This window comes from Lepisosteus platostomus, chromosome 6 (assembly GCF_059453375.1).
Source record: "Lepisosteus platostomus isolate fLepPlt1 chromosome 6, fLepPlt1.hap1, whole genome shotgun sequence".
Lineage (NCBI taxonomy): Eukaryota > Metazoa > Chordata > Actinopteri > Semionotiformes > Lepisosteidae > Lepisosteus > Lepisosteus platostomus.
The window spans coordinates 7294972-7322333 of record NC_142616.1 but is presented as its reverse complement, the minus strand read 5'-3'; the positions used below and the strand labels follow the sequence as shown (position 1 = coordinate 7322333).

Genomic DNA, 27362 nt, shown 5'->3' with positions numbered 1-27362 from the left:
ATCGCAGTGTATCCAGAGGCAGTGTAGCTCCCAGCTGGCAGCCCCACTGGAGCTCAGCAGGTGGGAGCTTGGCCAGTACCTGGATGGGAGACTCAGGTTGCTGCTGGAAGAGGTGTTAGTAGGGGCCAGTAATGAAACCGCTCACCCTGTGGTCTGTGTGGGTCCTAATGCCCCAGTATAGTGACGGGGACACTATACTGTAAAAAGGCGCTGTCCTTCGGATAAGATATAAAACCAAGGTCATTAAATGTGGTCATTAAAAATCCCTTGCTGTTTCTTGACAAGAGTAGGGGTGTCACCCCGGTTTCCTGGTCAAATTCCCCCCTGGTCTTTACCAATCACGGCCTCCTAATAATCCCCATCTCTGAACTGGCTTCATCACTCTGCTCTCCTCCCCACTGAGAGCTGGTGTGTGGGGAGCGTTCTGGTGCACTATGGCTGCCGTCGCATCATCCAGGTGGGGCTGCACATTGGTGGGGGTGGAGGGGAGTCCCCATTACCTGTGAAGCACTTTGAGTGGAGTGTCCAGAAAAGTGCCTTATAAGCGTAAGCTATTATAATTATTATCCCCTTTTTGTAAATGTCTGTTCCCCACTATTGACAACCCACACAAATTCTTCAGGTGTGACTGCTTGAAGAAAACGTATCGCAGGAGAAATGATGTGTGCCCTGTGTTGATTTCGGTTTGCAGTTAGTAATTAAAAACTAGACGATAAACTGAGGCGGGGGGGGGGGGCTCTTTGTGACCCATCTGTTTCCTTCCTCTCCTTGAGAGCAAGGGTCCGTATAAAATCAACTCACAACACTGACACACACAAAAAAAAAAACACCCCGGAAAACCGTGCCTCCCCTCGGGGGCGACCCATGTGTTTCGACGCCTCAGTAACGCAGGTAATAATACCATCGCTGAATCACGCTCGCAGCGAGCGGGGAGGGGGATCCGAGAGGGGAGGCGGGAGTAGGTGTCAATATCGCCCCTTTTTGCATATGACACGATCTTCACCACAGAACAAATCAACCCGCCGCGTCTTCGTCCGGCAACCCGCACCGCGAATCGACCGCGCTCCTTCGCCAGAGGCGCTGGGGGTTACACACCGCCACATCCTCTGCCCGCCCGGTTCCCCGTAACCAGGGCTCCCGGCGGCTTTCATCGGAAACGACTCGACACCTGCAGAGCGGAGAGGGCTTTGCGTAGGGTCGAAAACGCGTTCGTTTTTTTTTTTGGTAAAAAAAACGCCATTTTAAGCAAAAGCAACAAAAAAAAAAGTATTTCAATTCCAGCCTCGGTGTTGTTGTTTTTTTTCCTTTTCACCGTCACGTCCATTCCTTTATTGATTGCATTCCTCTCTCCCTCTCCCTCCAGATAATGAGGTTTTAACACAGGACCTTGATGCTAAATATAGACGCCGTAGAAAATGGGACTCGGCCGGTTTTCTTTGACACCACAATCCGTATCAGACCGGATTGCTAATTTTACCGAACAACTGGGCTAGTTCAACAGATAACCCTAAAAAAAAAAAAAAAAAACAACAACAGAAGAAGATCTCCCGGACGAGGGCACACGGCAGTACCCGATTAAAAGACAGCGGTTTCTGGTAAGATCAGTTTGTTTTGTTGGGATGCTCACAGTTTGTCGTGATTACTGTACACTGGGATAACACGCAGCGGTGGGATGATATGGGTTCCGCTGGCGTTCGTGGGGGAGTGTGGGGGGTGATCGAATTGGGAAGACGCGGTATCTGACAGAAAGGCGGCTACCCGGTATCGATTGCAGGCAGGAGCCGTCAAAGAATTGCGTGTCTCGGCTGTATTGGTGTTAAGTACGTCTCTCGTTGCGTTAGCCTGGAAATGTCATGCGATTTGTCAGGCGGCATGGTATTTATTTTTTTCATCGAGCGCACAGAATTGTGCCCGGTGATGGCGAGTTAAAAACTTCACCGATTAATTTAAAACGAAAACGTCTGGAAAGCATTACAGTGGGATCTGTGAGGAAACAAGAGCGGGTGTTTTTTAAAATCAACAGATAACCCTCTTTTGTCAAGCCTAGGTCTGTGCTAAGATAATATTTGCTGCGCTACAGTATATCTATAATAGCTATAAAGCACACAGCGGCTTTGAACGCGAATCTGCTGTTTAAACACGACGTGACCCCCCCCTCCCCACACACACGTTTTGTTTGAATTCGGATATATAATCTCAAACGGGGACGGGAAAGCGGGGAGGTGAATTGTACTCGGCCTATTTGTGGAAGCTGCCGAGGCGCGTCGCAGTATTTACAGAATGATTGTGATCACGCGCAAATGCCACGGTCTGTCCAACACGAGTGTCTGCAATGTGTCCCTTGAGTGTCAGATTGGGATGCGACATCGAGGAGGGAGCCGGAGCTAAAAAAATATTCTCGGACTTTTCCAAACTTCTGCTAGTGCCCACCCGCCGTGCACGGCAATACCTTAATCGCAGCCTAGGCGAAAACTCTTAATGAACAGGAGGCCGGTGCTGCTTAATTGAAGAAGTCTGGCCAGCCGACTCTCATTAAGGAATTGGCCTGAAATTACACTACCCTGTTTTCCAGGACTGGCGATTGGCTGTGGGTCAGTTGTGGTTGTCAAGATTTTTTAAACCGTATTATTAGAAACGACGAAGGCTAATATAAAAATAACATCGCGAAATTCTCGAGAAAAAACGCGGAAGGTGGAAAAATAAGGTTCATAAAAAAAGAAATGGATAATGATAGAGAAAATGCGAACAAAAGCGCTCGAATGCGTGGAAAACCCTTTTTTTTTTAAATGTTAATTTCAAAACAATTCTGCCAGTTCGTTAGGGGCCTCGCGGCTGTCTTGGATATTGAGGTAACTGTGTTTGGAATATTTCCCTCCACATAAGAAAGTGAAAGACTGTTAATTAGCTAGACTGCTCGGCGTCTTCATCTTCATCTTCCGTCAGCCCGTGCTCGGTTATCTTTACGACCTTTTGATTGGCGTTAGAGGTCAAAGTTAGGCACAGCCCCCTATAACAGCAGTCTAAGCTCATTTTCTTTTATTGCCCTCCCATACAAGAACAAGAACAACAACAACAACAGTCCTTACACTTATACAGTGCTTTTCTGGACACTCCACTCAAAGCGCTTTACAGGTAATGGAGATCCCCTCCACCACCACCAGTGTGCAGCCCCACCTGGATGATGCTCCAGTACTCTCCCCACACACCAGCTCTCAGTGGGGAGGAGAGCAGAGTGAAGAAGCCAGTTCAGAGAGGGGGATTATTAGGAGGCCATGATTGGTAAAGACCAGGGGGACATTTGGCCAGGACACTGGAGTTACACCCCTACTCTTCGAGAAACGCCCTGGGAAACACCCACAGAGAGTCAGGATCTCGGTTTTACATCTCATCCAAAGGATGGCGCCTGTTTACAGTATAGTATCTCCATCACTATACTGGGGCATTAGAACCCACACAGACCACAGGGTGAGCGCCCCCTGCTGGTCCCACTAACACCTCTTCCAGCAGCAACGTTGGCTTTCCCAGGAGTCTCCCATCCAGGTACTGACCAGGCTCACACCTGCTGAGCTCCAGTGGATTGTCAGTTGTGCGTTGCAGGGTGATATAGCTGCTGGAAATGGCGTACCATAGAAAGTCAAAGGCCTGTTTCAAATTGTGCCTCTTCAAACACACTATCGACAAGAACAGCATGCAAGACATCGCTCAGTCTTATTCTGTTGCGAATCCTATATTCTCCCTTGATTACCCTACAGGGCTGTAAGGAAAGTGTGCTAAAAACTGCGTACAGATGACATTTGGCTACACAAAGGGTGGTGGGGGTCTGGAGCAAGCTACTGGGAGGTGTTGTGGGAGCAGATGCCCTGTGATCTTTTTTTTTAGATCCTTCGATCGTGAGCTATTGGCAACGAAATACACCTGTTTGTAATCTATCACGAGCCTGTAATTATGACATTCAGCACCTGTGTGTACTGTTAAGAAGGAGACACTGGGGGAAATGCCTTTAATATTGAGAAAAGGAGATACGCATATACACAAAGGGTGGTGGGAGTGTGGAGCAGGTCACCCAGCCATGTTCTAGGAGACTTTGTTTTTTCTTTCAAAAGAAAGGACCATCCAGGTAGGGCTGGAGTCTCATCTTGACCCACAGGGTGGTGGGAGTGTGGAACAAGCTGCCCAAGTGTGTTGTAAAAGCCAATACTCTTGGGCTCCTTCAAGAGACAGCTGCACGAAGTAATTGGTTCGATTAGCTGCTAAAACCCAGATGAGATGATGGGCTGGACGGCCACCTCTGATCTTTAATTATTCTCAAGTGCTTTGAAACACCTGGCTTTCGAACTGTAGGGCAAGCTGACTTGAAACCCAACATAGAGCTCCACCAGCTAAAATGCTGAATTCATTCTGCTTGAATAAATATTCACTAATGATTAAAACATTCGGGATATTTGGTTGCAGCTAATTAACTAGCAAACCTGACCTCTGAATCAGTCCAGGGCACCCCCAGTTTTTTGATTCCTTCACATTTTTGTATTCCCTAGTTAGCTGAGCCTGTGTATTTGTAATCTGGCCCAGACACAGGCAAACTATGTAACAAAGACACAGAGGCAACAGTACAAAGTAAATGTTAAATGGTGAGTTAGATGTGCCCCCGAGGCAGGGAGAGCAGAGTCATCTTTAATTCAGTTCACGCACACAGCCATGGGGGAAAATATCATAGGATGAGTTTCAGAGAGAAGACAGGCAGAGGTGTTTGTGGAAGCGTTTCACCACCTCTGTCCCTGTAGAGACCTGTCTGGGCCAGAGTAGCATAACAGGAGAGCCATAAGCACTGCCTGGGTCGGTTTCGTGTAATTTCTATCTGACCCTCTGAGCCATCTAGAAGTCATTTAGAGCAGGGCTCCCCAATTCTGGTCCTGGAAGAGGGGCTGTGTCTACAGCAGGGGTCCCCAATTCTGGTCCTGGAGGGGGCACTGTGTCTACAGCAAGGGTCCCCAATTCTGAACCTGGAGGGGGCACTGTGTCTACAGCAGGGGTCCCCAATCCCGATCCTATATGGGGCGCTGTGTCTATAACAGGGATCCCCAATTCTGGTCCTGGAAGAGGCGCTGTGCCTACAGCAGGGGTCCCCAGTTCTGGTCCTTGAGGGGCGCTGTGTCTACAGCAGGGGTCCCCAATCCTGATCCTGTAGGGGGCGCTGTGTCTACTTAATACCTACATTACTTTGATCTGCTTGACTTGTTTTCAGCTCAGAATTGGAAGAAGAGGTTAGAAAATGGATGGATGGTTATTAACGGCCCAGGTTTGTAAAGTATACTTACATGTTACAAACTTCTGACATATTAAATTCAATTTTGAAGTTTCATATTATGTATTACATAAGTTCTCTGAATTTCAAGTGTCCCCTGTGCCTGTAACACCACAGTGCCTGTCACACACTTTTCATTAGTAGTACACGACACGCACTTTAAGGGGTGGCTGAAGTGATTACTCAGCACAGTTGACATTAAGCATGCTCTCGAAAGGGTCAAGGGTCAAGATTGACCTCGATGGGCTCGCTTTGGCGGACGAAATTCCAGCTTGACTTTTAATTTGGGCTTGTGGGTAAAAGAGACAGAGGAGGGAGGGCAGTCTTTTAGCGTCACACTCTTTTGTTGGTGAGAACAGATGTTGATTCAATGGAAGTAGGGCAGTTCTTCAGGCTAGGCTGAATCCAGACCTACTCTCCTGGGAGAGTGAGGTGGAGACTCGTCACAGAAGTGTTTCCTGACTTGGCCTTGAATTTGGTCGCTCCTCGGGGCCGGAGGAACCTGTTCGTTTTCTGACGTTTCTGTCCCATCACCCCCAGCTCCTCCCCCATCCAGTATGGAGTCCAGTAATTGTGTAACTGGGAATTGAAAACTACAGAACCGGGTCAGTCCTGTGCCAGTTTCTTTCTTACCTCTCCCATGTGATTTATTCCTGTTAACGGATCCGCTCCATGGCTTGGAGTGCTGGGATTTGTACCCTTCCACAGGGAGGCGAGACGTCAGCGTACAGTGCAGTGAAGGTTTGAAATGCATGTATCTGCTACAAGAGAGTCTGTTTTCAGAGAGAACAGCAGGGGACACCCTAAAGTAATAACAAAATAATATATATATATAATATATATATTTCACCTCCAAATGTAGCAGGACATACTGTACATGTCCGGCCGCCTTTGAAAATCACAAAGTCAGCCAAACCGACCCCAGTCAGAGTCAAACAGCTGCTCTGCCCGCCCGAAGTCTATGGCCTTCACCTGGGATGTGTTGCTTAAATCAGTCAGCTGGGATAAATTCTTAAGGTTTGGCAGACACACGCGCTGCACTGCAGATACAGAGCTCCTCTTCGAGAGCCAGCATTTAAAATGCCCTTCAGTACCAGGAGCCAAGAGGCTCCCACACACTTAGAAGATCAGGCTGCACCTCGTCGAAGCGGTTGAGTCATTTGATTCTGGAAAAAGTGGACTATACCGTTATTAGAAAATAATTAGACAGTAATCTGGATAAAAGCAACGTTCATGCTAAATACATGCTCCTGTGCAAATATTCACAGTCATTAAAGATCAATAACATGATATGGCATCATTTGGGACAAGGTTTGCTAGGAATTAATATTGTCTAGAGCAAATGATGATTTATTTACAGGTACATCATGATGTGTTTGTATCTACAGTACCTCAAGAGTAAATATCTCTTGAGGTCATCACAGGGGATTGGAGAAAATGCCAAATGAATGTTCTTTTTTTATTACGGTTTTAAGAAAGGATGCCATGAGGGAAGGCTGTTTTCGACACATCTAGCTTGTTTTGGTTTGGTTGCCAGTGGCTGTTCTATTTGCATAGCTCTTCTTTAGCAACACGGCAGGGCTGCTTGTTCCAGACACCTACCACCCTTTGTGTAAGGAAGAGCCCTTCCCGTCTCGGTTTCAAAAGCACTCCCAAGTAGTTTCCCACAGTGGTTTCTGGTTCGTGGTTCACCGTGGATGCTGAAGACGCCCGCGAGGTTGACTATGTGAGTGCCTTTGAGGGTTTTGAATACTTGAATCAGGTCCTATCATAGTCCTTCTCCGCTATAGCATCCTAGGCGATAGTGATTCATCTTCTGTGTCCTGTCAAGACTAGACAGAAATGTGCCTGCCTGCTTTTCTCTGGACTGATTCCAGAGCAGCAATATCATTTTGCAATACAGTGACTACAAAACACCCACAGTATTTTAAAGGTGGGCTTATTAAAGCATTGTACAATTTTAACATATACGTCCTTGACTTCAATTCTTTACTTTTATATATATATATCCTGACATTCTGTGTGCTTTATTTTGCTTCACCATTTGGCCTAAAAGAAAATTATATGTCAGCATAAATACCAAGGACCTCATGAAATCATTAAATATTTAACCAAGCATTTCAAATATCTACTGAAAAATTTAGGGATTTTATTAAATCCCTGTCCTGTCATTATTGCTGTAGCTTATATCCATCTGATAGGAAGGTGGAGCCTATTAATGTTTAAGCAGAACTCCGGAAAATGTAATGAACTGTTCTCTCAGGATCCTGCAGATACGACTTTTTACTTCATGTCTTGACTGTATATTAAGGCAAAAAAATAATACAGACAAAAATGTTGCTGTCAGCCCCTTTAAAACCGGTTCCTGAGATCTCGTCAGTGATAAAAGACCAGAGGCAGCCGAGAAGCCGGAAAAAAGAGCCGACGGCAAACCCAGAAACGGCTCGGACAGTCGTCCAGTACGCGGTTATTGAGATTTGGCGTTTTCCGCTCCGTGCATTAGGCAAGATTAAGAGGGAAATCAATCACGTCTCTTGTGCGCCTCAGTTCCCAGTCTCATTAAACTACTTTCAAGGACGTTGTTGTTGAAGAAGAAAAAAAAAGATACTGACAACTCCGGCGAACTCTAATTAGCCGCAGCACTAATAAAATCACATAGACCGGACAATCTGGTGTCTAGTATCTAGTGTGCTAGTAACTCTCAGCAGCGCAGCAGAGTCGTTATTCCCACAGACACGGTGACAGGTTTATTGCTTCCCTGTAATTTGCGGATTGCCTTTGGACTCGGGGCGTTCAAGATGCCAGACCAAATATCAGATGAGATTTTTAACAATCCCACTTGCCCGGAATTTCCACTCCGCTGCCCCAGTTGCTGGTGGCTCAAGGGATCGCTACCAGCAGCCCAGCTGGAAGACGGGCTCGTACGCTCCGCTGAGGCAGCCTGCTTAAAAAGCTGCCATTTTGAATTGTGGCACAGAAACGCGTGCTCCCGCGCCGCACCTCGCGGCTCGTAAGCAGCGGAGTGGAAATTGTGACCGACCGCGGTCGCTCAGCGGCCGCTAGGAGAATTTTCCCTCGGTGGCCTGGAGTTTCTCAACGGCAGGGGGCGCCAGGGCCGTGAGGGGCGACGCGGGAGCACGCGTTTCTGTGCCGATTAAAGAAAAAAAAAAGATCAAGCTCCATTGACTCTGAAGCGCAGAACAATGACTGTTTACCCTGGGGTGCTACAGGGAGCGGTGTGACATCTTTTATTACACACTCATGCTTATATTACAGAGCTTTGCAATATTCTCTAACAGGCAGAGGACTAGAACCAGCAGCTCTATCACCCTGTAGCTCACAGCTCCCAGCTGGCAGCCCCACTGGAGCTCAGCAGGTGTGAGCCTGGTCAGTACCTGGATGGGAGACTCCTGGGAAAGCTCAGGTTGCTGCTGGAAGAGGTGTTAGTGGGGCCAGCAGGGGGTGCTCACCGTGTGGTCTATGTGGGTCCTAATGCCTCAGTACATTAAAATACTGTAAAAAAGTATTCTTTACTATGCTATACTACTATACTGTAAAAAAGGTGCCATCCTTCAGATAAGATGTAGAACTGAGGTCCTGACTCTCTGTGCTCATTAAAAATCCAAGGGTGCTTCTTAGTAGAAACAGTAGGGGTGTCCTGGTCAAATTTCCCCCTGGCCTTTCCCGATCATGCTCATGGCCTCCTAATAATCCCCATCTCTGAACTGACTTCATCACTCTGCTCTCCTCCCCACTGAGAGCTGGTGTGTGGGGAGAGTACTGGAGCATCATCCAGGTGGGGCTGCACACTGGTGGTGGTGGAGGGGATCCCCATTACCTGTAAAGAGCTTTGAGTGGTGTGTCCAGAAAAAGCCCTATATTGTTATTATTAGAGGACTAATCTGTTGTTCATGCCACCAGATCTGAATGTATTGGCAGTCCTTCATCAACAGCGTGTGCACAATTTAGTTGCATTCCAGCACTGTCTGATTTATGTGAGCACTCTGGATCAGGTCTCGTTCTGTATTCTGCCCAGTGGCTGGAACGTCTCTGTCATAATCGACCCTGATCCTCTTGCGATACATGCAGATGTGCGGATCTGGATCCGCCTTAGTTATCGGAGGGGTTGGGAGAGAGCTCAGATGGCCAGCAGGGGGCGCTACCGAACAGGGCCTCGATCAGCACACCTGAGATTCCCCTGAGAGCACCAGGAGGCGGGACTAGATTCAGGAAGTGAGGTGTGCGTTTCCACGGCAGGCCGGTCGACCACCGATAATTGCATCGATAATCACATCATTTTCACAGCAGCAGGGCCAGCCCTAGCTTTTTGGGGGCCCTAGTCTTGGTAAGGGGCCCCTTGCAGATCACAATTTGTACAGACACTACTACTATCAGCTCCCACCCCAAACTTTTTACCCAGCAACATTCCTGAAACAGCAGCTGATACCAGACAGATACTGTCATCTTACGGTAAAGATGAGACAGTGAAATAAACTACAGCACTGACATGCATAACTGATAATACTGCATTATACTGTAATTTATAACTAACAAACAGCCTAGACTAGCACAAAAGCAACAGACAGAGTCACCGGAGGGAATTTTTTAGGTTCACATTTGAATGCGCTGATTAAAAACCATGTTGTGTTGCACATTGAGGGCCCCCGTGGTGGCCCCAGAGCCCTGGGCAGTCTCCTAGTTGGCCTAAGCCAGGGGTCCCAAACTCAAATGAATTTGGGGCCTGCGTTAGATAAAATGCCCTAATCGGTGGGCCGCATTCATAGACATACAAAACGCATCAAATATTGAATTGAAACTGAAATTCTTATTTGAAATATGTTGGTTGACTTTGCTCACTGTACTCGACATCACACGAGGTTATTTCTGAAGTTCTTCATTCTGGCCGCGCTTCGTCGGCAGCGTTTTGCAGGGACCAGAACGTCAACATTAGCCCTCATACCACGTGAAGTAGCCAATCGCAATGCTGCTTGTGAATGTTCGTCGGCGAGTCTTGACCGTAAAACTGATTTGCTGATCTTCATTGATGAGAAAGACCTGTTCGCATGCGTACGTACGGCCAAACATTGTTATGATTCTAGCAGAAGCAGAGACTAACCCCAGAAACCTTTCTTTCTGTCGGTCTACTTTCTTTATTGACAGCACTCCGTCAGCCGGCACTCAGGCAACAGAGACGTACACACCAGCTCCTCGGGTTAACACAGTCACAAGGGCTGTGAAAAGGACACACCCGCATGATTAGGGTGCTTACAAGACAAGGGACAAAACAGGAGTAAACAATTACCTGCTATTTACATTAGATTCTATAGTCACCATTGACATAGGCAGGATGACCTAGTGGTCACCCTGCGGACCCTCAGACCGTCTCCCGGCTACACTTCCCAGCCTGCACTACAGCACATGCATTAGCCAGGTGGGCCTCTGCTTCATCACCCGGCGAGGGCGCTACAGTATTTCCAGTGGCGATTGCTGAAACCGAAAATGGATCTGTAGAACAAGAAACGTATCGAAACGACCGAGTTTCCTTGGTAACTTTCTGTTAGTCCAAGTGAGCCGTCGCGGGCTGCGTGTTTGAGACCCCTGGCCTAACTGGACCTCCGGAGCGCTTGAAGTCTCGTTCCCTGGGAGACACGGTGGAAGACGGCCTCCCTTCCAGACCCGGATGTGCTGTGCGGTTTTTGCAGGGCGCTGAAACCTGATAGCGGGTTGCCTTAGCTATGTCTGCGAAGGCCCAGAGGCGGAGCATCTCGAGCTTACCGTCACTGGAACACGCCAGGCCGTGCCTGGTTTTGCTTTCCCATCATGCCCATTTCCCTGAAAAGCAGGGATTTGTCCTGTGTTGGCGGCTCTTCCAGCTCCACGATGGTGCTTGTGTTGTTGTTGCCGCCCTCAAAGCTCCCATTCAGGGGTTCCCCAACCCACACACCCCCGTTAGAGAACTGAAGTCTCACTTGAGCTAAGAAGGTGCTCCACTGGAATATTGCATTTTGTTTCCCGTCACAAGTTTGGGACTTTATTTCACTTGCATTATACACCAGTTAAAGCTCCAGTTTGTTGAAAAGCTGGGAACAAATAGTTCAGATTTAAGGGGAACTGTGGTCCCAATTTCTCAGACCGGTTATTAAATCTCAGTTTAATTTCAGGTTAATAGCCCAAACATTTGCCAATGTCAGATTATACACAAAATTGTGAACTTTGTGAAAGTACTGTAAGTCACCATGTTGTTGCAAAACCCTCTCGCCACAGGCGAGAGTGAGAGTTCCCAAGAATGATGACGTGAAGCAGCCCTTCCTGCTCACTAGTCACCATACTGACTAATGTACTGTGATGTATGAGAGAATAAATCCAGGTTGTGCAGCAGACATTTCACCGCAGAAATGTTCCAACGTGATCTGCATGCAGAGTTAACAAGTAAGTAGTATTCGAGTGAATAAGTCCAGGTTGTGCAGCAGACATTTCACCGCAGAAATGTTCCAACGTGATCTGCATGCAGAGTTAACAAGTAAGTAGTATTTGTAAAAGCTGACAGCAATATTTCCATTGGATTAAAAGAGATGGATTCACAAGCCTGCTTGTTTACAATGTAATAAGGCCACAACGCTGGACGTTTTGTTGCCTCATTCTGAATCGTAGTATAAGGAGCTGCGCAGACCTGGAGATCTCATCTATTTTGTGATGTCAATTGGAGGTTTTACAAGTTACTGCGTACATTTTATCTTCATTAGAGATGGAGATGCACTCATCAATGCCGATTCTTTCTAACCCCGAACTATGAAAATAGCATCGCAGTTCTATTTTAATATTGATTATTAAGTCAGTGAAGGGTTTGATGGTGTCACTGAGGGCTCAGCTGGAACACAAACCCAAACGAATCCCAGGCTGTGTGCTGAAACTCTGTGGCAATGTGGCCCAGATTGCTCGGCACATGGCAGGGTTTTGTGGCAGCCCAAGGATGTTCTCCATATGGTCGAAATTGCCTGGGGGTGTCTCACTCATATAAATAGTGAGGACGGCGCCCTTGTGGGCAAAGAGCATCATCTGGTCTTGAAATGCTTAGCCTGTCAAGCTCCAGGCCTGATTTCGGCCTCTCGGGAGAAATGGATCCATCTCATTGGGCTTTGCCTGCTCGCAGTGGGCAGGAGGGTACCCTTCATAGGATTAGAACAGATCAGCTGTCACGTGGTCACGTGGGGAAATTGGGAGGGGTGCGGGCATCCCTGTGTAAGAGTTTGGAGACAGAAGGTCTGGAGAAAGGCAAGAAAACCAGAAGAGTACAGCCAGGACAAGATGTACGAGACTGGGGAGAATGCTGCTGTATGTATGGTCACAATTTTTAGCTGGATTATCTTCAGTAGATTTTAGGACCGAGTTTCCTAAACCTGTCTCCTCCTGATAATCCAGACACCTCCTGAAGTATTTTCCTTGTTACGTGTAACTTATTAAAGTGTTTCGGAACTGTATTGGTGGGGAGTATTATTATTAACTTATTGGGGGCATGATTTTCTTCCAGTCACCTAACAATGATGTTTTAATATATAATGAAGTATTAAGCAGCAACAAATGAGTAATGGAATGAAATGTGTCTCAATATATGTATATATGTACACATATACAATATACACATATACACGGGTGCCTATCTGGCATCTAAGGCATAAGGCGGGGCCTGAAGCAGACGATCACAGTGAAGGCAGAAATGTCTTCTGTGGACTGCAGGTGGGTCAGATCAGGTTGTATCTTATTTTTCAGTGCAGGGGATCCTGAAAGGCCCTCTCGTTCGTGGTACGGACTCCAAATGAGCGATGTAGAAAACGCTGATCTCTGTAGGAGTGTTGCTCATAATCAGCCTCCTCCATGTCACTCCGAATCGCAATCATTTCAGAACACAGCTGGCCAGCACGATCAGTCAGTAAAGGAAAAACTCTCAGCTGACAGCTGAGTTTAATAGAACAATATGGGGGAAGCTCGTTGCTCCTGGATCCTGCGGTGGGGTCCTGGAATTTGGGCACCCAACCCTGTGGTCAGCCATCCAGATCCCTGACCCCTCCCCACTCTGTGCTGCCGGTCAAGCTCCCCAGAGGCTTCCTCCTTATCGAAACTTTACGGTCTTTCCCTTTGGTTTGCTTTTCGCCTCTCCGCTGTGCCACCACTCGTCGGCTCCGGAGGGAGATCCTCATGTCCCTAGGGCAATTTCAAATCAGTGCATCTAGTCAGTGACGGTTTTGCAGCCTTGGACCTAAAAGACGAAGACATTCTCTGTCTCAGATCCAAGAAGCTCTGAAGGTTTTGATTGGATCCATAAGGCATGTTCAAGTGCAGTCTGCTGTAGGGATGCAAGGAGTCACAGCGCAGTCCAGCGAAGGTTTGAGATGAGTTCAACTGTGACAAAAATGGCCACTTCCAGAGAACACTGAAGGAGACTGTAATGGAAAGTTACTGAGAAAAAGGTGTTTTATCCTAAAAATATTGTTTACGGGCAGAGCTGTGTTGCAGAAGCAGCTGGATTTTTAGAACAAAGTGTGATAGCACCCAGCTTGTCTAGGGCACGGGATGTTTTAATAATGTTTATCTCTGCTGCTTGAAGAAGGGAGTATGAGATACTATTTGAATAACTACTCTTTTCTTTGCTTAAAGCAGAAACCTATAAGTAATGGAAAATTACTGCTTCGCCTGTCCTTGAAGTGATGCATCAGCTAAAAAAAAAGATATAAAACGAAGGCTCTTCCTGCTTTTGAATCAGCCTTCACTTCTCTGCACAGACCAGTGATTGCTTTTTCCCATATTGCAATATGAATAAAGACCTTACTGAGTGAATAAGAGCACCTCTCCTAGCTCTTCTTTGATACAATTGCATGACAAGACACACACAAGGTTTATTTACCCACAATGCCCCGAATTACAACAGTGCTACAGAGGGCTTTATAAGCCAGGTACAGTCAGGGAAACCCTACGTTATCGCCATGAATAGGGGTTTATAACTGACTATTCCACTTATAGCTATTCTTGCTGTAATTCCTGAGATGTCACATACACACAGGAGTCTGTTCAAAATTCTCCCAAGCGATATCAGGAGTAATGTCTCCCAAGCCAGAGCCAGATTTCTACACTGTAATGCAGCTCGTCCCAGAAAAAAAAAAGTTAAGCGCCTTGAATGATTACGATAGACTAAAGGGGGAGTTCATTGATCCTTGATTGCTTGATTTCTTGTTTTTTTTTGTAGATGTTCCAAAACGACTAGGCGCTAAAGAGCAGAGAGAGAAACCCCATCTGCAGCCACGATAAAAGAATCCGAGGCAAGATGGCCTTGGAGAACTCCACCTTCACTTCGCTTCCCGAATCCCTCTCCCCACCCGGAACCCAGGAAGGGGTGGAGCCAAAGGAGGAGGTGGAGAAACCGGAGGGCGTGGTCTCTCCCAAAGCTGAGGAAGAGGGCGTGTTCTCCACGGACACGCCCCCCACGGCCTCCACCAATAACAGGTCGTTCCAGTCCAAGCTGGCCGCCCGGGAGGCGGAGGCTGCCGCCAGGGAACACAGGAAGAGGAAGAGCCAGGTGGCGGGGGCTCTGGGAGAGCGAGGACGCTGTGGGTGGAGTAAGTACTCCTCGGCCTGCTCAGTACTCTTCTGCTGTTAAGCTGAGCGCAGTGTGCAAGACCGCTTAGTCAGCACAGAGCCGTTATCACCAAGTACCGTGATCAAACAAACCAGTCCATTTCAGTTCTTGCAGAAAATATTTTTTATATTATTTGATATATGTAGCCCAGGTGAGGGGCAGCATGGTGGTGCAGCATTTCGCATTGCTATCTCACAGCACTGGGATCCTGGGTTCAATTCCTGGGATGCTGTCTGGGTGGAGTTTGCATGTTCTCCCTGTGTTCACATGCGTTTCCTCCAGGTGCTCTGATTTCCTCCAAAGACATACTGGTTGGCGAACTGGCATCTGGGAATATTGGCCCGGGTGTGTCACGAACTGGCGTCCCATCCAGGGTGTACCCTGCCCTACGCCTGTCACTTGCTGGGATAGGCTCTAGCTGCCCTGCAACCCTGTATTGGATAAAGTGGCTATAAAATGCATGGATGAAGGCCTTGGTGAGATGCACACTATGGTCAATCAAGCAGGTTCTTAAAAACCCTAAAAAGACCTAAAAAGATGTCAAACAGCTTATACGACTGAGGAAAATACTGTAAGATATAACTTTTTCTTTGGCATCTCTATACAGAACAACAAAAAATGACACTCGACATAAAATAAATATACATTTAAACAGACAGTAGCTCTAAGCATGCAAACAACACATATATACAAATCTCGCTCTGCCCATATTACACCCCCATTGCACTAGCCTGAGAGCTTCATACAGAGAACAGTCACTCAGCTGCGTTTAATATAGTGACTGCACAGGGAAGAAGGGGTTTCTGTCCATGTTTTTCTTGACCACAGGTGTTCTAAGTCATCTCACTGAAGGCAGTGTTATAGTGCCGTAGAGGGAGACAGGTCAAGACCCTCTGAGATAAAGTTGTAAGTCACTTGTCTGAAAATGAAAGGAGAGCTGAAAGTTGGTCTTGAATTTATCAGATGCCTGTCTCAGTCTAGCAGATAAGAAACCGCACGACGGTGACACGTCGGCAGGCCCTAACAGGGAAGCTCTACCGTCAGAGCGCCGTTCAAGGAGAGAATCCTGCCTTGAAAGGGGAACAGCAGTCCCAGTTTCTCAGACCAGTTACTAAAACTGGGGAGCAAAATAAATTCATCGATGGTGTCGCAAACAAATTGTGCAAATTCCAAATTAAGCGGGAAATCATGAACTTTATCAAAGTACTGTACGGTCACCGTGCTGTCCCATAGTGCTGGTCTCGCCACAGACAAGAGCGAGAGTGCGTGAGAATTATGACTGAAACGGGCCCTTCCTGCTCACTAGTCACTGTAAAGGCTAATGCACTGAGATGTAGGAGCGAATAAATATAGGTTGTTCAGCAGACGTTTCACCTCAGAAATGTTCCAACACGATCTGCATGCAGAGTTAACAAGTCAGTAGAGTCATTTTACTTTCATTGTGGTTTGAAATGAGATTTCAGCACTCAACAATGCTGATTCTTTCTGACCCCAAAATATAAAAATAGTGTTGCAGTTCCCCTTTAAATATCCTGCTGAGGGGGATGACGGTCTGGTGGATCGGCTGCCGGATTGAAAGATGTTAGTCTTGATTGATAGGCGTCCCGACCTAGTTTGCACAAGGTTTGTGACGGATTGTGACTGCAAGCGAATATGCTGGTTGCCACTAGCAACTGGCACTCTGTAGCTCAACGGGACCCCTGGAGCTCTTCGGACACGGCCCTCGGTGACAGGTAGCAAGGGGTGGGAGGGGGTCATCTGAGAGCTCTAACCGGCAGGAGAGGAGAACTGTGTGACGCCCCTGTCTTTGAGGGTTTGTGGGTCTTTGAGTTGTCTGGTTTTTGCCCGTGCTTTCGAGGCGATGCCCGCTAACGGGGCGTGGGTGTGTTGTCCCTCCACCCCCTTCCCCCCTCGGCAGCGCGCAACAGGCGGAAGAGACAGCGCTACGTGGAGAAGAATGGCCGCTGCAACGTGCAGCACGGGAACGTGCGGGAGACCTACCGCTACCTGACCGACATCTTCACCACGCTGGTGGACCTCAACTGGCGCTGCTCCCTCTTCGTCTTCGTCATGGCCTACGCCGTCACCTGGCTCTTCTTCGGCGCCATCTGGTACCTCATCGCCTACTGCAGGTGGGTCAACTGTTTGCACAGTGGGCACTGCAGGTGGGTCAACTCTCTGTGCAATGGGCACTGCAGAGCGGACAACTCTCTGTGTAGTGGGCACTATAGGTGGATCTACACTTTGCACATTGGGCACAAACATTTGCCCTGGAGCTCCTAAATGGCTCAACTATTAACCGTGCATGTTCACAAGAACTACTTGGGCCCTGTGGTTGAAACATGGTTAGATCACTGTAGGCTATATTCTCAGAGTACTGTTACTGGGGTTCCCAGGTGCTGGCACAGACAGGTGAGGTATTCTAAACCACAGTACTCTTGCCTTGCCTTCCATTGCAGAATAGGACATGTTTCAAGGGATTGCACGCATGTGGCCTTAAACTCTCCTGCACTAATAAAAGGGTTGTTGCAGTGTGCCAAACTGTTTTGTACTCAGCAAATAGAAACTGGGCTCTGAAAAGGTTGAAATCTTAGCTATTTCTTTTTACCTATTGTGTTTTTATTAAATGAAAATGTCTCAAATATCACAACCAGCCACAAAGCAAGATTTTGAATAGTGTAATAACAAATGTGCTTGGCGCTCAGTGTGCGATGGTGACTTTTCGAAATCTCCTGCCCTTACCCTCTTACTAGAGGAGACCTGGACCACCTGGAGGACGAGTCATGGACCCCCTGCGTGAACAACGTCAATGGCTTCATCTCGGCCTTCCTCTTCTCCATCGAGACCGAGACGACCATCGGCTACGGCCACCGGGTCATCACCGACCAGTGCCCCGTGGGGACGATCCTGCTCCTGCTGCAGGCCATACTGGGCTCCATGGTCAATGCCTTCATGGTGAGGAGTGCTTTGAGAGGGCAGGTGCCGACCAGGCAGTGCCTTGCAAAGGGCTGGCGTGGTGAACGCTCAGTGAACCGCTGTTAGAGCAGGGTTGTCCATTCCTGCTCCCGGAGGCCAACACACCTGCTTGGATTTATTCCATCCACTCATCCACTTATCTATCCTTCCTTCCACTCATTCATCCACCCAAGCACCCATTCACCCATCCATTCACCCATTCACCATTCACCCATTCACCCATCCTTCCATCCACCCATCCATTTACCCATCCACCATCCACCCCTCCACCCATCCACCATTCACCCATCCACTCATTCACTCATTCACCCATTCACCCATTCACCCATCCTTCCATCCATCTATCCACCCATCCACCCATCCACTCATCCATTCACCCATTCACCCATCCACCATTCACCCATTTACTCATTCACCCATCCACCATCCACCATCCACCCATCCACCCATCCACCATTCACCCATGCACTCGTTCACTCATTCACTCATTCACCCATCCTTCCATCCATCTATCCACCCATCCACCCATCCACTCATCCATTCACCCATTCACCCATCCATCCTTCCATTAGAGGAAGGTTGTCCATTCCTGGTCCCAGAGGCCAACACACCTGCTTGGATTTATTCCATCCACTCATCCACTCATCCATCCTCCTTTCCACTCATCCATCCACCCAACCATCAATTCATCCACATCCGTCCATCCTTCCAACCCATTCCCCCACTAACCCATTCACCCATCCATCCCGCCACCCATCCATCTATCCTTGTTGCACGTTCATTCTAGCTGCACACCAGGACACAACTTACTGCAAGAGAAAAAACATGTCACTTTGGTAGAAACAAGAAACTGGAACATGATTTATCTCTCTAAGGATAAATCCTTCCATCTGTTGTCTAACTGCTTCATCCAATCCAGGGTCATGGGACAGCCAGAGCCTATCCCAGTAAGCAACAGGCAGAAGGCAGGGTACACCCTGGACAGGATGCCAGTTCATCTCAGGGCGCACACACACAAACACAGACACCGTCACACCAGGGCCAATTTTCCCAGAAGCCAGTTCAACTACCAGAATGTCTTTGGACTGTGGTAGGACAAACGAGCACCCAGAGGAAACCCACATGAACACAGGGAGAAGATACAAACTCTATGCAGGTAGCACCCCAGGCCTGGGCCCCAGTGCAGCAAGGCAGGTTTCATTCCCATTCAGCTTAATTACGCAAATGAACCCTTAATTGGACTAACAAGTTGCTTGACTGGGCTTTTGCTTTACTCCATTTTACTTATGCAATGCAACAGATAAATGGGGAACCACCAACAGTTTAAGATCTGACACCAGGCAAGGAGTTCAAATGAATCCTATTATAAAATCAATTAAGAGTTTGATTGTCTGAGGGAGAGTTGGATTGGGCCAGGATTGGGAATAAGAGAGTTTTGGAAAATTGATTAGCATGGCAACCCGTTGCACAGAACCATGGGAGGCCTTGGCCAAACCACGGAGGACCTGCAGAACTGTTTCTATTACTGTGGCGCCTTGGACAGAAGGTATGGAATCTACCTTTCCTATGGGATTCTGCTTGTGGGCGTTGTAAAGCAAACAAGATAGAAATGTGGAGGCGCTTCTTTCCAAGGCAAGTGGGACACAATCTCTGAGGGCCATTGATTCAAGGGGAACCTCAATCAACAAGATTGGTGGAAAGGGGGATCAGTCTGGCTTGGGGTGAGCTTTAGGGGTCTCACCTGTGTCCATCTGTCACTAAGCCTATCGCTTGCTCTGTGTCTTTCCACAATATGCTGGTGTGCTCTGCCCACTCTCCAAGGTGGGCTGCATGTTCGTGAAGATCTCTCAGCCCAACAAGCGCGCCGAGACCCTGGTCTTCTCCAAGAACGCCGTCATCTCCCTGCGGGACGACAAGCTGTGCCTGATGTTCCGCGTGGGGGACCTGCGCAGCTCGCACATCGTGGGCGCCAACATCCGCGCCAAGCTCATCAAATCCAAGCAGACGCAGGAGGGTAAGGGCGTGAACGGGGGTGTGGCCTCAGTTGTGACATGAGGTGTGGCTTAGGGTGTGGCCTGGGGGGGTGTTCTGGGGCGTGGCATGGGATTTATCTGGGGTGTGATATGGGTGTGGTCTAGGGCAAGATATGGGCGTGGCCTAGGGTGTAAATTAGGGTGTAGTCTGGCTAGGGTGTGACTTAAGGTGTGGCCTGGGTTTGGACTAGGGTGTGGTCTGGGGGTGACCTAGGGTGTGACATAGGGAGTAATCAGGGGGCGTGGCCTAGGGTGTGGTTGGGGGTGTGGCCTGGGGTGTGATATAGGATGCAGTCTGGATGCTGCCTGGAGGTGACCTAAGGTGTGACTTAAGGTGTGGTCTGGGGTGTGGTTTAGTGTTTGGTAGAGCAGTGGTTCTCAACCTTTTCAGCCGAGGTACTCCCAGGAGGGCTGGCCATGTCCTCAGGTACATTCTAAGATTTTCGTAGGCATAGAACACCAAGAAAGGGGTGTTTTTCGTTTTTTTTTGCATGTATGTATGTGCTGTATTATAGTGGAATAAAAAAATCACTACTCTTAAAATTTGTAAACTAAAAAAAATGTAAGTATTAGTAAGACTCCAAATTAAAAAAATAAAAAATAGACTTACTCAGTGAATCTAATGAGAGACCTGCTGTGACAGATTTTCAGCGATTATGCTGAAATTAGGTGTCAAAGCTGATAATTGACAGCGAATGTCTGCTGAGGCGTCAAATTTCTTCCTCTTTTTTGATGTGTCATCAAAATGTCTCATTAACAGAGAGGGTTTCATAGAGTTATTGCTGAGTTTCTGTTCACATATTAAATACAGAGGGATTTGATTCTGCTCATCACCACAATAATAGAAGACATATTGGAAATATTCATTTTGATGAATATCGTCGTTTGGTTTGGTTCTTATCTGATTTGCTAGTAGACGGGCTTAGTGAATGGTCATGACCACACTTGCTGCTTGGTCTGTCATACTGAGGTGTTCTCGACTCGTCTTCGCATCTATATCTCTCTATAGAATCTACCTTTCTCTTTGTTCCTCTTACTAAACAGTTATCCATGATTGGACAGTGTGAAATAAAAATAAAACATAGTTACCCAGAAAAAAAACACCACATCGCTCCAGCACAAAATCACAATGGGGAGCGTTGCTGGGAATCCTCCACCTTCCTTGATGTGGCTGTGCGATTGCAAAGTGTCTGCATACAGATTTCAGTGGATAGAGGATACGCCTGGCAATCGCGCTGCCCCGCTTTCTCCTCATAACAATAGGAATATCCTAAATCTGCATATAGAATTTAGAATCTAAATGATTTCAGAATTAGCTGATAAATATTTTACTAAAAACGAAGCACGTGAAAATCCACCATTTTGGATGTGATGCCCGAGGTACCCCCTGGTACGTCTCGAGGTACCCCCAAGGGTACGCATACCCCCAGTTGAGAACCACTGTGGTATAGGATGTGGTCTGGTTGTGGCCAAATGTGTGATTTAGGGTGTGGCCTGGGGTGTGGCCTGGGGTTTGTCTAGGACATGATTTGGGTGTGGAATGGGCGTGGTCTGGGGTGTGGCTTGGGGTGTGCTCTGGGGTGTAGCATGGGATTTGTCGGGGGCATGAGTTGGGTTTGGTGTGGGTGTGGCTTAAGGCGTGGCTTAGGGTGTGGCATGGGGTTTGTCTGGGACGTGATTTGGGTGTGGCATAGGGTGTGGTCTGGGGTGTGGCTTAAGGCGTGGCTTAGGGTGTAGCCTTGGGGTGTGGCCTAGGACCTATTTACCAGATAAGTCTTAGTTCTGTAACTAAGCATAATAAACAAACATTCTAAGGCTAATATTGTTGTCACCACAGCTCCACATTGATATGGGTTACGAAGATATGTGTGTTCTCATCTCAAGCTGGATTTCTGACACTTCAGAGATTCAAACATTTGACCTTTTGCTGTTTGTATCCTCTCCCTATCTGCAGGAGAGTTTATCCCCCTGGACCAGACGGATATCAGCGTGGGGTTCGAGACGGGAGATGACAGGCTCTTCCTGGTCTCCCCGCTGGTCATCTCCCATGAGATCGATTCCCACTCTCCCTTCTGGGATATGTCCCAGGCCCATCTGGAGAAGGACGACTTTGAGATCGTGGTCATCCTGGAAGGCATGGTGGAAGCCACTGGTCAGTGGGGCTTAGGATGTCTCTGCCACAGAAACAGCTCTGATAAAGTATTGGAGATATTTAAGCAATAATCACGAGAGGCCGTACTAAAGCGTGGATATAGTCACATTTAAAAATGTGTAGTTCACGATATAGCACAGGCCTCGGGTGCCTTATTGCTAATGGTCCCCAAATATGCAATTACTGTATAGAATGAATTTTAATTTTAAAAATGTATTTAACACGAAAATGAATCTGTTTACGTTCCTCTGCCTGAGAATGTAGTCCCTCGTTGCTGTGCAGTGCAGAAACACAGCCATAAGTAACTCTAACTAGCAAAGAGAGGACATTAGCTAGCCAATATGATAAAGGAATAAATTACTTGTTTTTTGTTTATTTCTTTAGCACATTTATTTGAACATTTCCATTGATTGTACAAGCATTGAAAAACAGTCCAATCCCTTGTTCGTCAGGCATTTTCCTTTTTGCTGCGGGAGTGCTCCTCTTGGTTCTGGTCTCAGTGCCTGCCAGGATATCACTGCAGCGCTTTGTCATTAAAATTGGGTTTCCAATAACGCCGTAACGAACTCTCGTTTTTCTGTCCACTATAATAATAAGACATAATCTCCCTTGCTTTTAACCAAGCGTTTGATCATTTCTAAGAATGAAAATGATTTAAACTATGTGACACTATCATTCAACAAGAGCAAGAAAAAATCACAAGGATCCTCAAGAGCACACCAAAGACAGCAGAGGAAGATACATGTATCAGATACCTGAGAATCCAAGCTTCTTTATCTACGCTTTCTTATCTACGCTAAGAAGTAGTCTTTAAAAGCCTATGTGATTGATTTGATTGACAGTTATTCATCAGTCAGCGCATTGATATTTCTTTATCACTCAGTAAAAAGTCAAATTTCCTTCTGGGTTGCGCGTATATCAGGGAATATAGCAAGGCTTCGAAAGCGTGTCAGCCAATCAGATTTCAGAACCGGAACTATCCGTTTTATAATACTAGTTAGTGCATAGTAATATTCCTTTATTTGGCTGACAATTTGATCCAAAGCTAGATACTAAGGCTATGTACTTGGACTATAAAAATGTTACAAATGGGGGTTTACGAAAATGGTGAAAATCAGGAATGGACTGAGCGGTTTAGTCAATAAGTAAAATACATTTTCAGAAGCCCCAAATTGTAATGGGTTCTTCAGAATATACCCGAGCCGTTAGTATAATCAGAAGCACGTGATTTCTTTAACACTTGGTTAAATGAATATTTATGAACAAGGACAATACAAACGCTACGCTACACACAACAAACAACACACAAGTTACTCGGATGCCTAACAACCTAATCACCCAGAAACCCCCAGACTTCTAGTTACTATTAAACTCTTAAATAATGCCTACAGAGGCCAAATAAGAAATAAGATTCCTTCTCATTAAATGTGATACAACCTGCAGTTAAATCTCTCTTTCTGCACCCTGGACACCACAAAATAAATGGGACCCTATAACTGAGGTGTCTTTTAGCCAGAAACCCAATATCCCTAAACAATCCAGAATAGCATGCTCTATCTAGCAAGCTTCAAATACTTGGCTCCAGTCAGATTTTGTTGGATGATGCTGAAGTAGGGGCTCTCGCCTTGCTCAAGCTTCAAGTTCCAATTCTTCTGGGCTCCTCTCTTGTCTCTCCTCTCCCTCTTTTCTCTCTGTTCTTGTTCTCCCTGTCTGTGGTCGTAATGTGATCTTATATCTCTCCACCAGGAATGACATGTCAAGCTCGGAGCTCCTACTTGGCAGAAGAAGTCCTGTGGGGCCACCGTTTCAGCCCAATGATGTCACTGGCTGAAGGCTTCTTTGACGTGGACTATGGAGCCTTCCATCACACCTTCGAGGTAGACACGCCCACCTACTCTGCCCGGGAACTCTCATTGGCCGCAGCCCGGCTGGAGGCCCACCTCTATTGGTCCATCTCCAGCCGATTGGATGAGCAGAAATGGGAGGGGCCCATCTTGATGAGCAGCCTAACAAAAACCTCTGACAACGCTTCGACCAATGGAAAGAAGCGTCTGGGGACCTTGACTGGCCTGCCGGGGGAAGGGCCAGAGGAGAAGGAGGGCCAATCAGGGCAGGGGGAACGTAATGGGAGCGTGGCTACGGACCAGTCAGAATCAGAGGCCTAAGGAGAGGTGGTGGTGTGGAGAAAGAAACTGGATTTCACTCACAAGAAGAGGCAGAAGTCTGTTTCGTGATTCAAATTGCAAAGGACAAGGAGCCAGAGTAGCCTAAGGGCCAAGCTGAATTTAACATACTCCAATAATAAGTAGAAAATAATATGCGATCATCCTGTATTTTCTATAGCATGTAAACCAGGTAGATCTACAGTAGTGAACAAGAGGACTGGTGTGTTCAACAACAATGGAAAAGATGAGAACGGCAGTATTTGAAGGCAGAAAGGCCATATTTAAATCATACAAACCAATGCTGTTTTTTTATCTAAAATTATCCACCAGAGATACCAAATCAGAACAGTACAGTCACTAGTTACAAAACCTCCTTATGACCTCATCCTTGCGTTCATCCTTACACCTGCCTGTTGTTTCTGGTTTAGAAATATTGCTAACTTGCGCCAATCCCTCAAAGTCAGGAAACAGACAATCAGAAATTGGTCCCGCTCTGGTGTGGAGATTTAGAAGACGCTGATAGAAGGGTGAACCAGTGAAGGTTATTGGTTAGGAACTAAGTGTTCAGCCATATGATCCAGACATCGAGGGATCATTGACCCAGACCTCGACTTGTCAGCCGCTTGCTTTCTTTTTCGAGGCGTTGATAATCACTTTGTGGTTATGAAGCCAAAGCTCTGCATAGGATCCAACTAAGAGAACATAAGAAAGGGTACAAATGAGAGTAAACCGAAGATCTCGCACTCCCCTTGCTTTCAATCATTCCCTAAGAGGAGATTCTCAAGACAGAGATCTCCATATATTGACGAATTTCATTGCAAGGTTTCTGTCTGCAGTCAAGACGTGCTCAGTAACCTCACAGGTTAACACCATGGCATGATATGTTGCTACAATCATGATTCAACAAGAACTACAAAACCAGCGATCCTAAGCGATAAGTGTATCAGTGATCATTAGGCCCAACTCCATGGATAGACATCTTACCCGTTATGATAAGTCTCTGATGTTTGCATTAGAGATTCTTGGGGATGCAGGAGCACCTGAAAATGAATGTGTTCTGCCTTAGTCCATCCAAACATGTACAATGGAGCAAATATAGGATCGAGTAGAGATTATTTCCACTCTAAAAGCAGAAAGAAAAAAAATCACAATGTTTTGACCATTGAGCCTTCTTCAGTTGCGAGGATGGGAGAGGAAGTCTGCCTTAATTATCTTGAACTTGGATCACACCTCTGATCAGCTCTCAGAGACTGACTGCTTTCGTTTTAGAACCCATCCATTTGTTTGCAGATTCCAGTTTTTCACACCTCCCCATCCCCAATCTCCCTTTGGCTGAAGACTCTCACCGGCCGCACAAACTCTCCCCTGCTTTTTCACTTGCATTCCTCTGCCTCCTATCTCCGTGGCCTTCCCTGCAAGAAGCCAAAGAGGGACAGGGTTTGGAAAAGCAGGCATGAAGCACAACAGCAAGGTCCTGCATGATAGCATCCCAGGAATCAACAAGGAGGCAAAGGTTTTGGGATGTGTGTGATGCATCACCACAAGGTCCTGGACTACACCATCCCAGGAATTTCCAAGGAGACAAAGGAGGAAGAAGTCTCGGAAAAGGAGGGGCGATGTTACCCAGCAAGGTCCGGCACTGCAACATCCTGGGAATCAACAAGGAGGGAAAGGTCTTGGAAACGCAGGAGAGATGCATCCATGCAACGACATCCCAGGAATCACCAAAGAGACCAAGGGGGGAAAAGTCCCAGAGATGCATCCGCAAGAACCTGCGCAACAACATCCCGGGAACCACCCAAGAGACCAAAAAGGGAAATGTCCCAGAAAAGCAGGCAAGATGCATCACCACAAGGACCTACATGTCCACATCCCGGGAATCGCCAATTCCGCCCACCGGTCACACTATGGCAGGAAGAAGCGGCTCCTCCGATCCGGCCCTCGAGGAGGATCCCCGTGGTGTGCTGAAGGTCTTTTTGGGGAACGTCAACCGCAAAACACAGTCACCTGCACCTAGCACAACAAGAGGAGGTCACACTCGGTACAGCTCTCAAATGCACAGGAGGTCAAATGGCAGCAGGGCTCGGTAAATGCACTGGACTCCCGAGTCAAAACGCCTCCCACACCCCCGAAGAAGGCTCAGCCGCCGACACCTTGCGCAAACGAACCTCTGCTGGGTCCTTCGTGGACAGTGCGTGGCGACGTAGTTCCCCACTTGACCCCCATGGAATACATATTGTATATATATTCTCAAGGAACAAGTAAAGGTTTATTCCTTGCTGAAAAGAAACACATTTTGGCTGCGGAGCCTTCTTCAGGTGTGAGGTGCCTTCTTCAGGAGCCTTATTCACACCCGAAGAAGGTTCCACAGCCGAAACGCTGTTTCATTTTCGGCTCGTTACAGCATGGAATAAACCTGATCTTGGTCCTTTGCAGACTACGCATGCTGATGCAGCTACCCACTTGAACTACTATATATTCTCTAGGGCAGTGTGCTACACAACCCCAGTCATCTTCACCTTAAGCAGACAGCAGGTGATAACGAGGACACTTTCCATTCACTGCATTCAGATCACGAGACTTCCCCACTGCAAGATGATCGACCGACTTTATACCTAATAAGTACGATAGTTCTATCAATAGACCAATAGATATCGTGTGGAATGCTTTATTTTAGCTGGGCTAAAAATATGTTTTCAATGTATTTCCAGTTTTATTTATTGAGGTTAATACTATATATATGTGTATATATATATATGACAATTTTTAGAGGTTAAAATAATGATGGTGGGTGGGTTTTTTTTTCTGGGGTCGGAAAACCTGCCCTCTTAAACAGTTTGGATTCTTTCCGAATTCTTTCGAGTGTTTGAGAGGAAGAACAAGAATGCAATCACTGGAGGGATGTTATACCCTCTGTTTTTTTTTCTGTAGGAGGACTGCAGTAGATTGAAAAGGGAAAGCTCTCACTCTTGCTTGGAGAGAGGGACAGTTATTTCAGAGCTGATTCCTCCAGTTTCTTTACTGTTGAGACATTCCGAAAAGAATAAAATGTTTTTATATATTTACTGCCTCGATGTATTAGGCATAATAAACTATATTTAACTTA

At 47.0% G+C, this 27362-nt stretch overlaps 1 protein-coding gene across 5 annotated transcripts; it reads left to right on the top strand.

The window, feature by feature from the left end:
* Positions 1-825: 825 nt before the first annotated feature.
* On the top strand, positions 826-27362 carry kcnj9 (potassium inwardly rectifying channel subfamily J member 9). Of its 5 annotated transcripts, none has more exons than XM_088633985.1 (8): positions 826-891; positions 1364-1595; positions 14541-14910; positions 16849-17062; positions 17684-17885; positions 19728-19920; positions 21894-22091; positions 23838-27362. In XM_088633985.1, the coding sequence occupies exons 3-8, from the start codon at positions 14619-14621 to the stop codon at positions 24254-24256; spliced, it is 1518 nt and encodes a 505-aa protein (XP_088490111.1). In that variant the 5' UTR covers positions 826-891; positions 1364-1595; positions 14541-14618; the 3' UTR covers positions 24257-27362. The 5 variants fall into 5 exon arrangements, with proteins under 5 accessions (XP_088490111.1, XP_088490109.1, XP_088490110.1 ...); XM_088633983.1 differs by lacking the exon at positions 826-891 and adding an exon at positions 963-1191; XM_088633984.1 differs by lacking the exon at positions 826-891 and adding an exon at positions 963-1196.